The 12,148-nt window shown below is 48.7% G+C and overlaps 1 protein-coding gene across 1 annotated transcript in view; it reads right to left on the bottom strand.

Moving 5' to 3' along the window:
• The window catches only part of CHD7 (chromodomain helicase DNA binding protein 7), a 129,336-nt gene extending 119,386 nt beyond the window's left edge, over nucleotides 1–9,950 (bottom strand). The window contains exon 1 of the mRNA XM_068983916.1: nucleotides 8,280–9,950. Within this exon, the coding sequence (XP_068840017.1) occupies nucleotides 8,280–9,950 (1,671 nt within the window). The remainder of the gene's footprint in view (nucleotides 1–8,279) is intronic.
• Nucleotides 9,951–12,148: the final 2,198 nt, after the last annotated feature.

Raw genomic sequence — 12,148 nt, 5'->3', positions numbered from 1 at the left:
ATTCACTGCTCCTATTGTATGTCAGTTGGACAGCACTGACCTAGAACATAGTAAGTACACAAAGAAGTGATGTCCAGGAGATTGCACCTCAATGACAAAACTCCCTATCCACCTCAGTGAAGAAGGCCTTGGCCTTCTCCCTGCCTCCCGCCACACCACCAACCTGGTCCTTAACATAGTGTGCAGCACCTAACAGCCACTCTGTAAATGCTTCTTTGATGGAGCTGAAGGAAGGCAACCGAGGTACGACGTAAAAAAGCAGCATCTAAAAGTGGCTTCTTAAAAGCTAGGAAAATTCACTAGCTGCTTGGGACAGTTAGCAGATGAATCATACGCAGGCTGATCCATAAAGTCAATTTAAAAACGAACTTCTCGCTATCTATGGTGGTTTTGAGAGTTGCAGAAAACAATACCCTTGTAGAAAATAAAAGCCGCTCAGAGGCAAGGCTACCTACCATTTAGCATTCGGCTCATTTCATGCTTTCAGAGTGTGGGGTAAAAGGACAGATGGGGTAGAATGTTTTCTTTGCTCTAAGTCTACGCTTGGCATTTTCCATTTTAACCCCCTGAATCGCTGGCCTCTGGAATAAACCAGCTGTGCTCAGGGGAAATGCAGGCGGTGCTCACTGAGCAGTAAAATATACGGATAGGGGTGGTCAGAAGAAACACCTTCAGTCTTCATGAAAGACAGGGGGTTACTGGGAACGATCGGGGAGGGGGTGGCCGCCCTAACCCCAGGTGTCTGAAACCAGTGCCTGGGGAAGGGGGTGGGCTCAGCAGGACAGCTACTCCAGCAGGCCTGACCCTGTGTGCCTCTCAGTGTGGACATACTGACCACAGCCCCCCGGGCGCCACTCAGGTCAAATACACGTTTTCTTCGGACCTGATCTGTTTCCCCATCTCCACCAGACATCATCAGGGGTGTCAAAGTGTAAGTCTGTCCAGAGTGGTATTCACAGAGACACATCCACTCTCAGTGAAAACGGTCCTTTTCTCTATTCCTGACCACAGTTTTCATAAATGAGGTAAAAGATGCAGGCCCACTTTTTCCATGAAATGTATTTAGTAGTTGCCAATTACTCTGCTTGTGTCTGCAATTCTGTTATTTACTGGGTGAACTGAGAGGATTTCTCTATTTGACATTTACCAGGAAAAGGGTTTCCCAGAAAGGCTTTTTTTTTTTTTTAAGCTATTCATAACATATCACAGAAAGACAGAATGGGAAAAGCTGCACCACTGATTCTTTTGGATCCTTTTTAATCTCCCATGGGAAAATTAGGACACAGGAGTTATTATCCATCACCTCAATCTAAGTGGTCCTTTAAAGATGCATTCTGCTTCTGTGCTCCTTCACCATGACTGTATTTCAGGACCAAATTAATGAGAGAAGCACAAATGCATTCAAAACATACTTGTTCTAAGGGCACAGTGGGGCTTCCAAGGTGGCATAGTGGTAAAGAACTCGCCTGCCAATGCAGGAGATGCAAGAGATACAGGTTCAATCAGTGAGTCAGGAAGATCCCCTGGAGGAGGAAATGGCAACCCACTCTAGTACTCTCGCCTGGACAATCTCATGGACAGAGGAGCCTGATGGGGTCACAGACTCAGACATGACTGAGTGTGCACACAAACACACAAGGATCCTAAAAATCTCACCAGGACTTGCCCACCTCAGAGTATAGTCAATGAATCTACACCTTTGCAGATTTGAGCGGGATGATTCAGAAACTCGGAAGTTCACCTGTGACCTGTAGGACAACCCACAAGCTCTCCAAGAGAAAAATGATATCCGGAGCTTTCCCTCTGGGTAGTTCTCACCAGCGTTCACCTGGCCCCATTCTCCGCTCTCTCCCTCTTCCCAAGGATGGTTCTGGGTCCCTCTGCACCTTCCCAGTGCACCCGTGGACACGGAGCCTGGTCTGAGGGTCATGCCGGGGAGAGGGGAGTCCCCCTGGTCCTGGTCCCACAGTCCAGCAATACTGAGGGACATGCAGGGCCCTGGGCTCACTCTCTCTCTCTCTGCCCCCATGTCTCCTAGCCTTCCAACTCTCTCCTTGCCTACCTTTTCCCACCCTCCACTCAACTCAGTTGATGCTTCACAGCTCAGCAGACACAGGCCCCCAGCTCGCCTCCTAAGACTGGGTGCCGAGCTGCCCTCCAGCACACAAGCTCACCACCACAGCGTGCCTTCCAGAGGCGGCCCGCACCCCCTCGCCCAACAAGCCCTCCACTTCTCCCCCAGGAAGCAGCATGGGGAGCCTGGGCATCTGTGAACTGTTCCCAGGAAGCAAGGGCAGGGAGTCCAACAGCTCTGACCACACACAACCCTAGGATGAGCACTTGGGGTCATTCCCCCAACTCCGCAGCAAGCAATTCTAGTGCCTGCCTGACGACAAAGGGTCACTTTTGAGTCCCCACTGTGCATCTGACACCAGGTTAGATTCTAACAGACACTATCGCTCCTCTCTCTGTGCCTCTAACCAAGAGGGTGGGTCACCCCTCATTCTGGAGAGAAGGCAAGGGGCCCTGAGGTGGAGTCGTCAGGGTTGTGGGGTCAGGAACCAGTTGGTAGTTCTCCTACCAAGAAACTGTAGATTCCAAGGTCTACACTCCCGCCTCCACATGGCTGGTTCTCAGAGCAGGGCTCCAGGAGCTCAGGGCGTTTTTTGTAGGTGACACTGAGATGTCACCAAGCCTCTCACACTTGTTCTCTCTGAATGCACGTTGACTTGGTCAGAGGCTCATGACTTGCCTGCAGACTGCACGAGGAAGCAGCTGTTAGAACATGAAATCTCAGAAAAGGTAAAACAATGCCACTGAGGGTTTTGTTCTCTTGGAACACAGCTGCTTTTTAGTTACAGATGTGATGAACATTAACACATAATGGTTTATTATTTTTACTCATTTTACAAGAAAGTAGCAAATATTTCAAACTGTCCTTGCTTTAAATTTCTAAGACAACAAATATTAACACATAAAACTCACATAAAGAATCTTGAAAGTCAACTATATATGGCTGAGTCCCTTCACTGTTCACCTCAAACTATCACAACATTGTTAATTGGCTATATCCCAGTATAAAATGTTCTTGGTGTTAAAAACAATAAAAATAGAAAGAATCCTAGAGTCACCAACAATTTTAAAGCGCGTAAAAGGGACTGAGATGCAGAGAAAGACAAATACTATATGATTTCACTTACATGTGGAATCTAAAAAAGCCAAACCAATGAACAAACATCACAAAACAGGAACAGAGTCACAGACACAGAGAACGCACAGGTGTCTGTTGGAATGAAGTGGGTGGAGGGGAAGAGAAATACGTGAGGGTGACTGAGAGGGACAAACTCCCAGTTACAAAACAAATGGGCCACAGCTGTGAAACGTACAATGTGGCGAATACAGCCCACGATTACCTAACATCTTTGCATGGTGACATATTGTAACCGGACTTACTGTGGTGACCAGTTTGAAATGCATAGATATTTCAAAGCACCGTGTCGTGTAACAGAAACTAATGCTACAGTGCTATAGGTCAATTACACCTGAAATACAAACAAAAAAATTCATAGAAAAAGAGATGACATTTGTGGTCACCAGAGGCAGGGGCTAGAGGAGAAGGAATTGGAGGAAGGTGGTAAAAGGTACAAACTTCCAGTTATAAGATAAATAAGTACCAGGGGTACAGTGTACGACATAATGAACATAATGAACACTGCTGTATATCATACGTAAAAGCTGATACGAGGGGAGAGCCTAAGAGGCCTCATCACAAGAAAAAAATTTTTTTCTGTTTAATTTTGGACTTAGATGATGGGTGCTCACGAAACTTATCCTGACAATCACTTCATAACATATGTAAATCAAATTATTATACCATACTCCTTGTACACTGTATACAAGGCTGTAGGTCAACTATATCTCAACAAAACTGGAAGAAAAAAAATTAAAATATAAATAAACTATTTAATGATTGATAGGAAGGAAGGAAGGAGGGAGGGTGGTCTGAGATGAAGAGGGAAACTACTGTCCTAATCAGCTGTTGAAAAGAAATAGAAGCTAGGTTTTCTCTTTCCCTCTAAGTTGTATCATCAAATCATCAAGCTAGTCTGGAGCTAACATTAAAGACTGCGTCCACACAACGAACATATGGCCCGATGAACTCTGGCGTCTGTTCTAATATTCTCCTTTGCTGACTCTTCATTATAAAGTTAGACTTATCTTCAAAATACTTAAACATGTGATAGAATTTTAAAAATATCTGTTCACTACCCATGAAACATCTAAAAAGCATAACTTCTATTAAAATGTAAAAAAAAAAAAAACCCTCAAGATAAAAAAGTCAATAATCCTATCTGAATGTGCTAATTCAGCAAATTACATCAACATTTCAACTTAATTTGGTAATTTCCCTGCTACACAGCATGGTTTTGAATCACCATTGTGTCATATACAAAGTGTAAAATAATTTTAGTAGTTCTAAAGCAAAACATAATCAGATAGATAGATGATTTGCTTGAGTGGCATGTGAGTCAGTCCCAGGGAGAGAGAGGTGTTGAGGTTACTGAACTATCCACTCCATTAAACTCACCACACCCAGAAACACGGGCTAAAAGGGGGGTAATATTTGCACAAGTCAAATTTAATGTTTCATAACTAAGGCCATATTTCATAACATGTAACCTGTTCCTTAAAAATAAAATGACTTTATACTGTATTTAGTACATGTGAAATGACACGAATTACAAAGTAAGGTTCTCACTGCAGCAGATCAGAAAGTAGAACCTAGAACAGAATTGACATTTATGGGTTTCCCTGGTAGCTCAGACGGTAAAGAAGCCGCCTGCAATGCAGCAGACCTGGGTTCAATCCCTGGGTTGGTAAGATTCCCTGGAGGAGGGCATGGCCACTCAGTCCAGTGTTCTTGCCTGGAGAATCCCATGGACAGAGGAGCCTGGAGGGTTACAGTCCATGGAGTCACAAAGAGTCGGACACAACTGAGCAACTAAGCACAACAAGCATGCACCACAGGCTAGAGATCACACTCTCACAATACGAGTACATTAGCCCACTTGACCTCAATGCCCTTTGAGATGGGCACTTTTTCCTCTCTTACTGATGATGAATCTGAGGTTCAGAGAGGGTAAGAAATTATCTCAGGTCACCAAGCAAATAAGGAGAGCTGTAATTCAAACACTCTTCTGATTTCAAAGTCTACGGTCATCTTGAGACTTTACGCCTCTCTAGTATGATTTTCAGAACTGAGTGCTTCAAAAGCTGAAGAGGTTCTGCAAAGTTGAGGAGAAAGAAAAAAGCAAATACCATGTAGAAATGTTTAAAAAGGCAACTAAACTTAGATAATAAAAATACCTCAAATCTACTTGTTTAATATACCTCATAAACAGTTCCAGGTTAGTCTATGATGGTGTGCTCGAGAGGATGGAGCTGGAGATAAAGGGAAATGCATTTGGTGGCCATCGGTATCTGCCAGGGCACAGACCCCAGGCACTAGGGGACTCAGAGCCCACACACTCATCTATGTCCTCTGAACCTCTGCTAAAACATCTGAGCTCTTAAAATGAGGGAAAGCTAGAGGAGATCAGCAGTTTCCACCCAGGGATGGGATTACAGTCTCCCCTACACTATGCTTGTCCTCCAGGGAGGAGAGAAGATGCTGGGACCAGGAAGTGTCTAAGGGCCACTGCTCTGAGATGATCCCATGTTCAGTAAGAAACTTTGGGGGAACAAGAAGGGACTACTCCCTGGAAACTAAGTCAAGCTCCTTTCTGCCCTAGGAGCCACCCAGGTGGGCCAAGGCCCCAGCAGCTGGTGGACAGCCCTCCTGCCCTCCCTCCATGCTGTCCACAGTTTTGGGAGCCCATTCCCATCACTGCAGGTGAGGCTCCAGGATGGGAAGCGGCTCTCTCTAGGGGAGCACAGGCCAGGTGGCTGAGGCCCTTGTGGCCCCCCGACCTCAAGACCCATCCTGAGAATCCCCAGTGTGTCGGGCCTGTAAGCACAGCTTCCCCAAACCCCCAATGTGTCCTACGGTCCCCCAGAGACTTCCTGACCTTCACTTCCCTAGTCTCACCAAGGCAGAAGCTTCTCTCATCTAATGCCTCTCCACCCACAATGCCCCCTAAAAGGCTCTGCTTCCAGACCCCATCCTTTTACTCGCATGTAGCTTCATTCTCTCCCATTCCCATTCCCCAATCCCTGGTCACACGGTCCTCACAAGGCCTGGGCTCCAGACTCACAGCTCATCTCCAGGTCCCCCACCAGCCCAGGCACTGTCTAGTCCATTATCACTGGTGAAGTCCAAATTCTTTACAGCAGAATATAGACCTCTATGCCCAGGCCCTGCCGGCAGAGAACTCAACAGCCCATGCCCCCTCCGATGTACTTGCAACGCATCCTCAGTTCACACCCCTGTCTAAGTCCTGACCAGGTTCCAAGCACCCTCACCAATAGGCACCGCCTCTCTCTGGACACCTGTCGCATAACCATTCATGGTCTTTCCCTCTGATTTATACTTTCACATATCGGTCATGGTTCCCCAAATTGATTACAAGTTCGTTAGGAACGAGCACTGTGCCTTACAGCTCTAAAATCACACTGTGCCATCTATGCTCAGGGCTGCAATCACAGTGGAAGATCAATACATATTTCTGAACAGCACTCCAAATACTCTGTACGTACAGACATTAATTTATTTTTCCTAGACCCAGGGCACAAACACCAACACTTATAATGGAAAGATGGCTTTGGGAGTACTAGAGCTTAAAACCTAAATCTGTCTGCTTATAAATTCTGTAAGATGAAATCCCAGCTGATAAAAAGGAAGACCTCTGCTTTCAGTGCTAGGTATCCAAATCTGTTGAGAGACTGAACAGTTTCTGTGGATTGTCGTTTACTATGATTTTCTGCAGGGTGCCAGTTAAGTTCACACTAACATTCAACAGCTGGTTCAGGAGACCACATGTTGCAGGGAAAATAACAATAAAATAAAATTTAATATTTATTAAAATACGATTTTTAATTTTTAACATCACCAACTCAATGGACATGAGTTTGGGTAAACTCTGGGAGTTGGTGATGACAGGGAGGCCTGGCATGCTGCAATCCATGGGGTCACAAAGAGTCGGACACGACTGAGCAACTGAACTGAACTGAAAATACGATTGATAAAAATTATTTTAATAATTGATAAAAATGATTTCCTAAAAGAGGTGGGAGGCACTACCACAAACACATGAAACATTGCTGGAAACCAAGGCTCAGTGTATTTTTAAATCAGAGAGAGGGGTAGAGAGAACAGCATAGAAAAATAAAGAGAAGGGAAAAACACTTGGGTCCAATATCCACCTCCCCGCTGGCAATGAGAACAGAGCTCCTTGCAAGCAGGACCTGGGTTTGGCTTTTCTATGCACTCTTAGCTCCAGCACAAGCCCTAGGGCAGGGGGATTCAAGATTTATTTTTTATTTTTTTTGAAAAAGTGGGTAAATGCACAAGCCACTGAGTGAGAGAGTAAGTTAGGAACTAACAGAAGGATGGTGACTGCTGCCATGAAATCAGAAAACGATTATTTCTCGGCAGGAAAGCGATAACAAACCTAGACAATATGTTGAAAAGCAGACCCAGTACTCTGCCGATAAAGGTCCGTATAGTCAAGGCTATGGTCTTCCCAGTGGTCACATACGGTTGTGGGAGCTGGACCAGTAAAGGCAGAACGCCAAAGAATTGATGCCTTCAAACTGGTGTTGGAGAAGACTCCTGAAAGTCCCTTGGACCGTAAGGAGATCAAACCAGCCAATCTTAAGGGAAATCAACCCTGAATAGTCACTGGAAAGACTGATGCTGAAGCTGATGTTCCAATATTTTGGTCACCTGACGCAAACAGACAACTCACTGGGAAAGTCCCTAATGTTGGGAAAGATTGAGAGCAGGTGAAGAGAGTGTCAGAGAATGAGACGGCTGGATGGCATCACTGATGCAATGAACATGAACTTGGGCAAACTCCAGGAGATGGTGAAGGATAAGGAAGCCTGATGTGCAGCAATCCATGGGGTCACAGAGAGTCGGATACGTCTGGGCTACGTACGTTCAGTCACATACGACTGAACAACAACATGTAGAGGGAAAAAAGAGATTCTGGAGCAGCTTACAAGAAAACAAAGGACCTGGAGTGAAGCAGCGTTCCCCAAAGATAATGGGAAACCTCGCGAGAGCAGCGCATCACCGCGAGACCGTCACCGCGAGGCGGCAGGCCCCGCCCCCTTACCTGAGGCACAGGCACTTTCTGCGGGGTGCTCTGGGGCGAGGGGTGGAGCTGCGCCCAAGGCTGGTGGTGCGGGTGCGGGGGTGAAGACTGGTGGTGCAGGCCCGGGTGGGGCTGCAGCGGAGGGCAGCTGGGCAGCTGCTGGAAGGCCGGCTGCGGCCCGGGGTGCTGCTGGCCGGGGAGCAGGCGGTCCTGGACGGCCTGCGGGTCGGCGAGGCTCACACCGGGGCAGCCGTTGGGCCTCAGGTGCGGGGCCGGGGACATGCCCAGGAACGGGCGCGCCGGCGGCAGGCTCCGCGGGCCCAAGCTCCTCGGTCCGAGCCCCAGGGCGCCGCCGGGCGGCTGGTGAGCGGGCTGCGGGTGCGGCATGCTAGGGTAGCCGCCCACGTCCATGGGGGCGCTGCCGGGCCGCACCTGCGGGGGCGGCGTGCCCGCCGCGCTGCTGCTCATCGCTTTCAGGGGTGACATGGGAGGCGGGGAGGCGTACGATCCCTGAGGCTGCGAAGGGTGCATAGTTTGCGCGTTCATTTGGTTCAGTGAGCCGCTGGGGTGGACGGGCTGCTGGTGCAGGAGTCCTGGGGCGCTGCCGGGCGGGAATCCCACCGCGCTGGGGTACCTCGGGACGGACTGGTTCAGGGGAGCACTATTGGTAAGGCCTAGGTTCTGGTTCATCCCTGTACTGTTAACTAATCCCTGATTTAGGTTGCTGTAAGGATAGCGGGAGTACTGCCCTGAGTTGTTTATAGTGGGTGAGGGGACTGTCTGGCTCCGAGAACTAAAGGTGAGGGTCTGCGGCCTCACGGCCCCTTGCGGAGCGGGGTTGGGGGAGAACCGGGGGCTGTGGGCCACCGAGTCCCCGTGGAGAGCGGTGGGAGGGTGGTGGTGGAAGGGCTGCACCGCGTGGCGCAGGCTCGGGGCCACCCCGGGGCTCTGTGGGGGGCCGTGCGACAGGTGGCCCGGCCCAGGGCCAGCGATGAAAGGGTTTCCCTGACTCAGGCCCTCCTGGCCTGGGGGAAACTGGCTCATCCTCGGCTGCGGCTGGCCATGCTGCGGCATGGAGAAGTCCCCCCGTGCCAGGTAACCACCTAGCTGCTGCAGGTGCGGGGGGTGGCCCTGCCCGGGGGGCCCCGATGGGGCCGGCTGGGGCTGCGGAGGAGGCGGCGGCGGCGGCGGCGGCTGGTAGGGGGCTCGGATCTGCTCGGGCACCTGCACGGCCCGGGGGCCCCACATGGAGCCGCCGTCCACAAAGGACTGGCCCCCGTGCCTCTCGTTCTGCAGGCCCGGGTAGACGCCCATCTGGCCGCCGCCGCCGCCGCCCCCACCACCTCCGTGGGGGACCTGGGGGACGGGAGGGGTGTGGTACTGCGAGTGAGGAGACGCCAGTCCGTTCCCGGGGGCATTGCTCAGCATTCTGTTGGGCTGGTCCATCAGGTGCATCTTCTGCGGCTCGTACTGGTTATAGTGATCGAAGTGGGTCAGCTTGCTTTGATTCTGGTTGGTGGAGGGATGGTGGAGGGAAGGCTGCAGGGAGGCAAAGCCTTGATCTATAGGCATCTGCTGACCCATGGGGTTCACGGGGTTTTCAGGGTAACCACATTCGCCCAGGCCTTCGAGGCCCTCATTGAAAATATTCCCGTCCTCGCCAAAAAGACTCATCATTCCTGGATCCGCCATCTTCTCCCAGCACACGGCTGGCTCCTCCAGACCAGAGCGCGGGAGCCCGTCTGTGCTTCACTTCACTGAGGGCTTGTCCTCAGAGCCTATAATCCTGACTAATCTTCTTCATGTCACTCCATATTTCTTTAATTCTCTTGGACCCTGCAGTGTCAGGCAAAGTCTGGATCGAGGTCCTGGAAGGGATCGGGAGGTAGTGGGGAGGAAGGAAGAAAACAAAGAATTAGGGACAAATGATTAAAAAAAAAAAAACCTGCCAGCATTTTACGCGTTTGAATTTGGTCTCCACCAACAATACTAATCTAGCCCCCTCACTGAGCCATATTTTATAAATCTAGTTCACTTTAAGAGAAACTCATTAGCTTCTACCAGAAGCATTGTTATGATCGGTTACTTAGAAAGCAAGCAAAACACTAACCTTAACCTTAAATTAATCCATTCACTACACTTCCTCGCGTTCCATTCTTGGATGGAACAGAACAAAAGAACACAACATGAAGCAGCAGCAGCTGCCACAGCAGGCCAGCAGATGCATGACTATCGCCAAGCAGCCCATCTGCTGCACTAAAGCCCTGGAAATGCTCCGGTTACCAACAGCCCGCCCTTAACCTTATTCCCCTGAGCGGTGTAATCAGATGAGCAGCCGCTGCACCGAGGGCTGTGAAAAGCTCAACTTAGTTAAATTGACTAGAGGATTATACAAATACCAAAATCAGTCATTTCGTACAAATTGGATATTTACGGCCCACATACAACCAACAAGGAAATGGGAACAGGGGTGTCGAAGGAGACAGCGGCGGCAAAAATATTGGAAGGCCCACTTGCAAGTGGTGTGACCACTCATTACTTCCTCAAATCTGATGGCAGGAACAGACGAGGCCAGAGAGAGACCGGAAGGAAGACTTTCGTTCTCCAGCATCCCCCACTCACCCCCACCAGAGGAAGTCCCCTCACAGGTTCATCGTTCACCCACCAGCCCTGGGCTCTAGGAATGGACCACTGTGTGACTGCTTGAATAAACTCTAGTTGGACAGACAGTTTCTAGACGATGACCGTTCTCTTTGGTAGAGACAGAAAACCTTTACTCAAACCGTTCAAAACTGAAACTTTTAACAGAATAAAGTTCAAAATGTCTCTGCAGCCCTCTCCCTCGCCCTGACCTCTTCTGGGACCAGGCAGGCCAGAGCAGGTGGGGGAAGGGGAGCAAGCCCACCCATCTGCATCCCAGGTTTAAGCACGTGGTGGATACTAAGTAACACTCTGTGCTTTATGCAACACTTCCTAAGGACTCTGTATCAGATGAAAATAACCGATTTAAACAATGTTTCCACAATCAAAACACGAAAGTGTGTTTTTTTCAATGCTAATTAAATTGACAGGCCTAATAAAGAACTAATTCACATAGGAAAAATGTCCAAAATCTTAAACATCTTTGGAATTTAACTCATTTTTTTCCCTCTTTCATAAGCACATGAAGCATTGTGTGATACTGCCCAACTTGAAAAAACAGTATCTTGTTGAAGAATTTCAAAAGGGATGTTATAAACAGGCCCGGCCATAAATCCTACTGACACCCATCCATATAAGCATGGGAAAGGGGCCGGCTGGAGGGCTGGCCAGCACCTCCAGCACCAGTTGAGAACTCATCCCAAGACAGATCGAAATTCAGATTCCACCCATCCTATTCTAACACACCCCCAACAAGGGAGGGATCTTTGCCTACAGAAAATGTAAACAGCATTCCTGCTTGCTGTCAGAGCTACAGACAGAACACCTGAGAGGGTCTCGGGGTCGGCAGTGCTCAGGCGACAGCTGTCAGCTGAAGCCAAAGGTCTCTTCACTTGGCCGCTAACTGCCGTGAATTTTCTGATCTACTTTCTCCAAAAACAGGGGTCAGACGGGTGGAAATAAGGTGAGCGTGAAAGCCATTTTATTTACAGACACGCTGCTTCACTACACAGCTGCTTTAAAATTCAAACTCAGGAGCAGTCGAAATCTCCAGTGCCAAATGAAACAAATATTTATAAATTGAATTTACTCCTAAAAAGCCTACGCAGTCAGTCTTCATTTATTCAAGGTTCATTCTGGCTTTCAAGGAAATAAATACAGGAATGGACTTGATAATAGCTTAAACCAGCCGTGCAGACTAACCACTTACCAAAATAACCTTTCAAATTAGCTTAAGGAAGGTAGCATCT

Source organism: Capricornis sumatraensis, chromosome 11 (genome assembly GCF_032405125.1).
Source record: "Capricornis sumatraensis isolate serow.1 chromosome 11, serow.2, whole genome shotgun sequence".
Lineage (NCBI taxonomy): Eukaryota > Metazoa > Chordata > Mammalia > Artiodactyla > Bovidae > Capricornis > Capricornis sumatraensis.
Note: the sequence above shows the minus strand (reverse complement) of the source record. Positions and strands in the feature narration are given on the sequence as shown.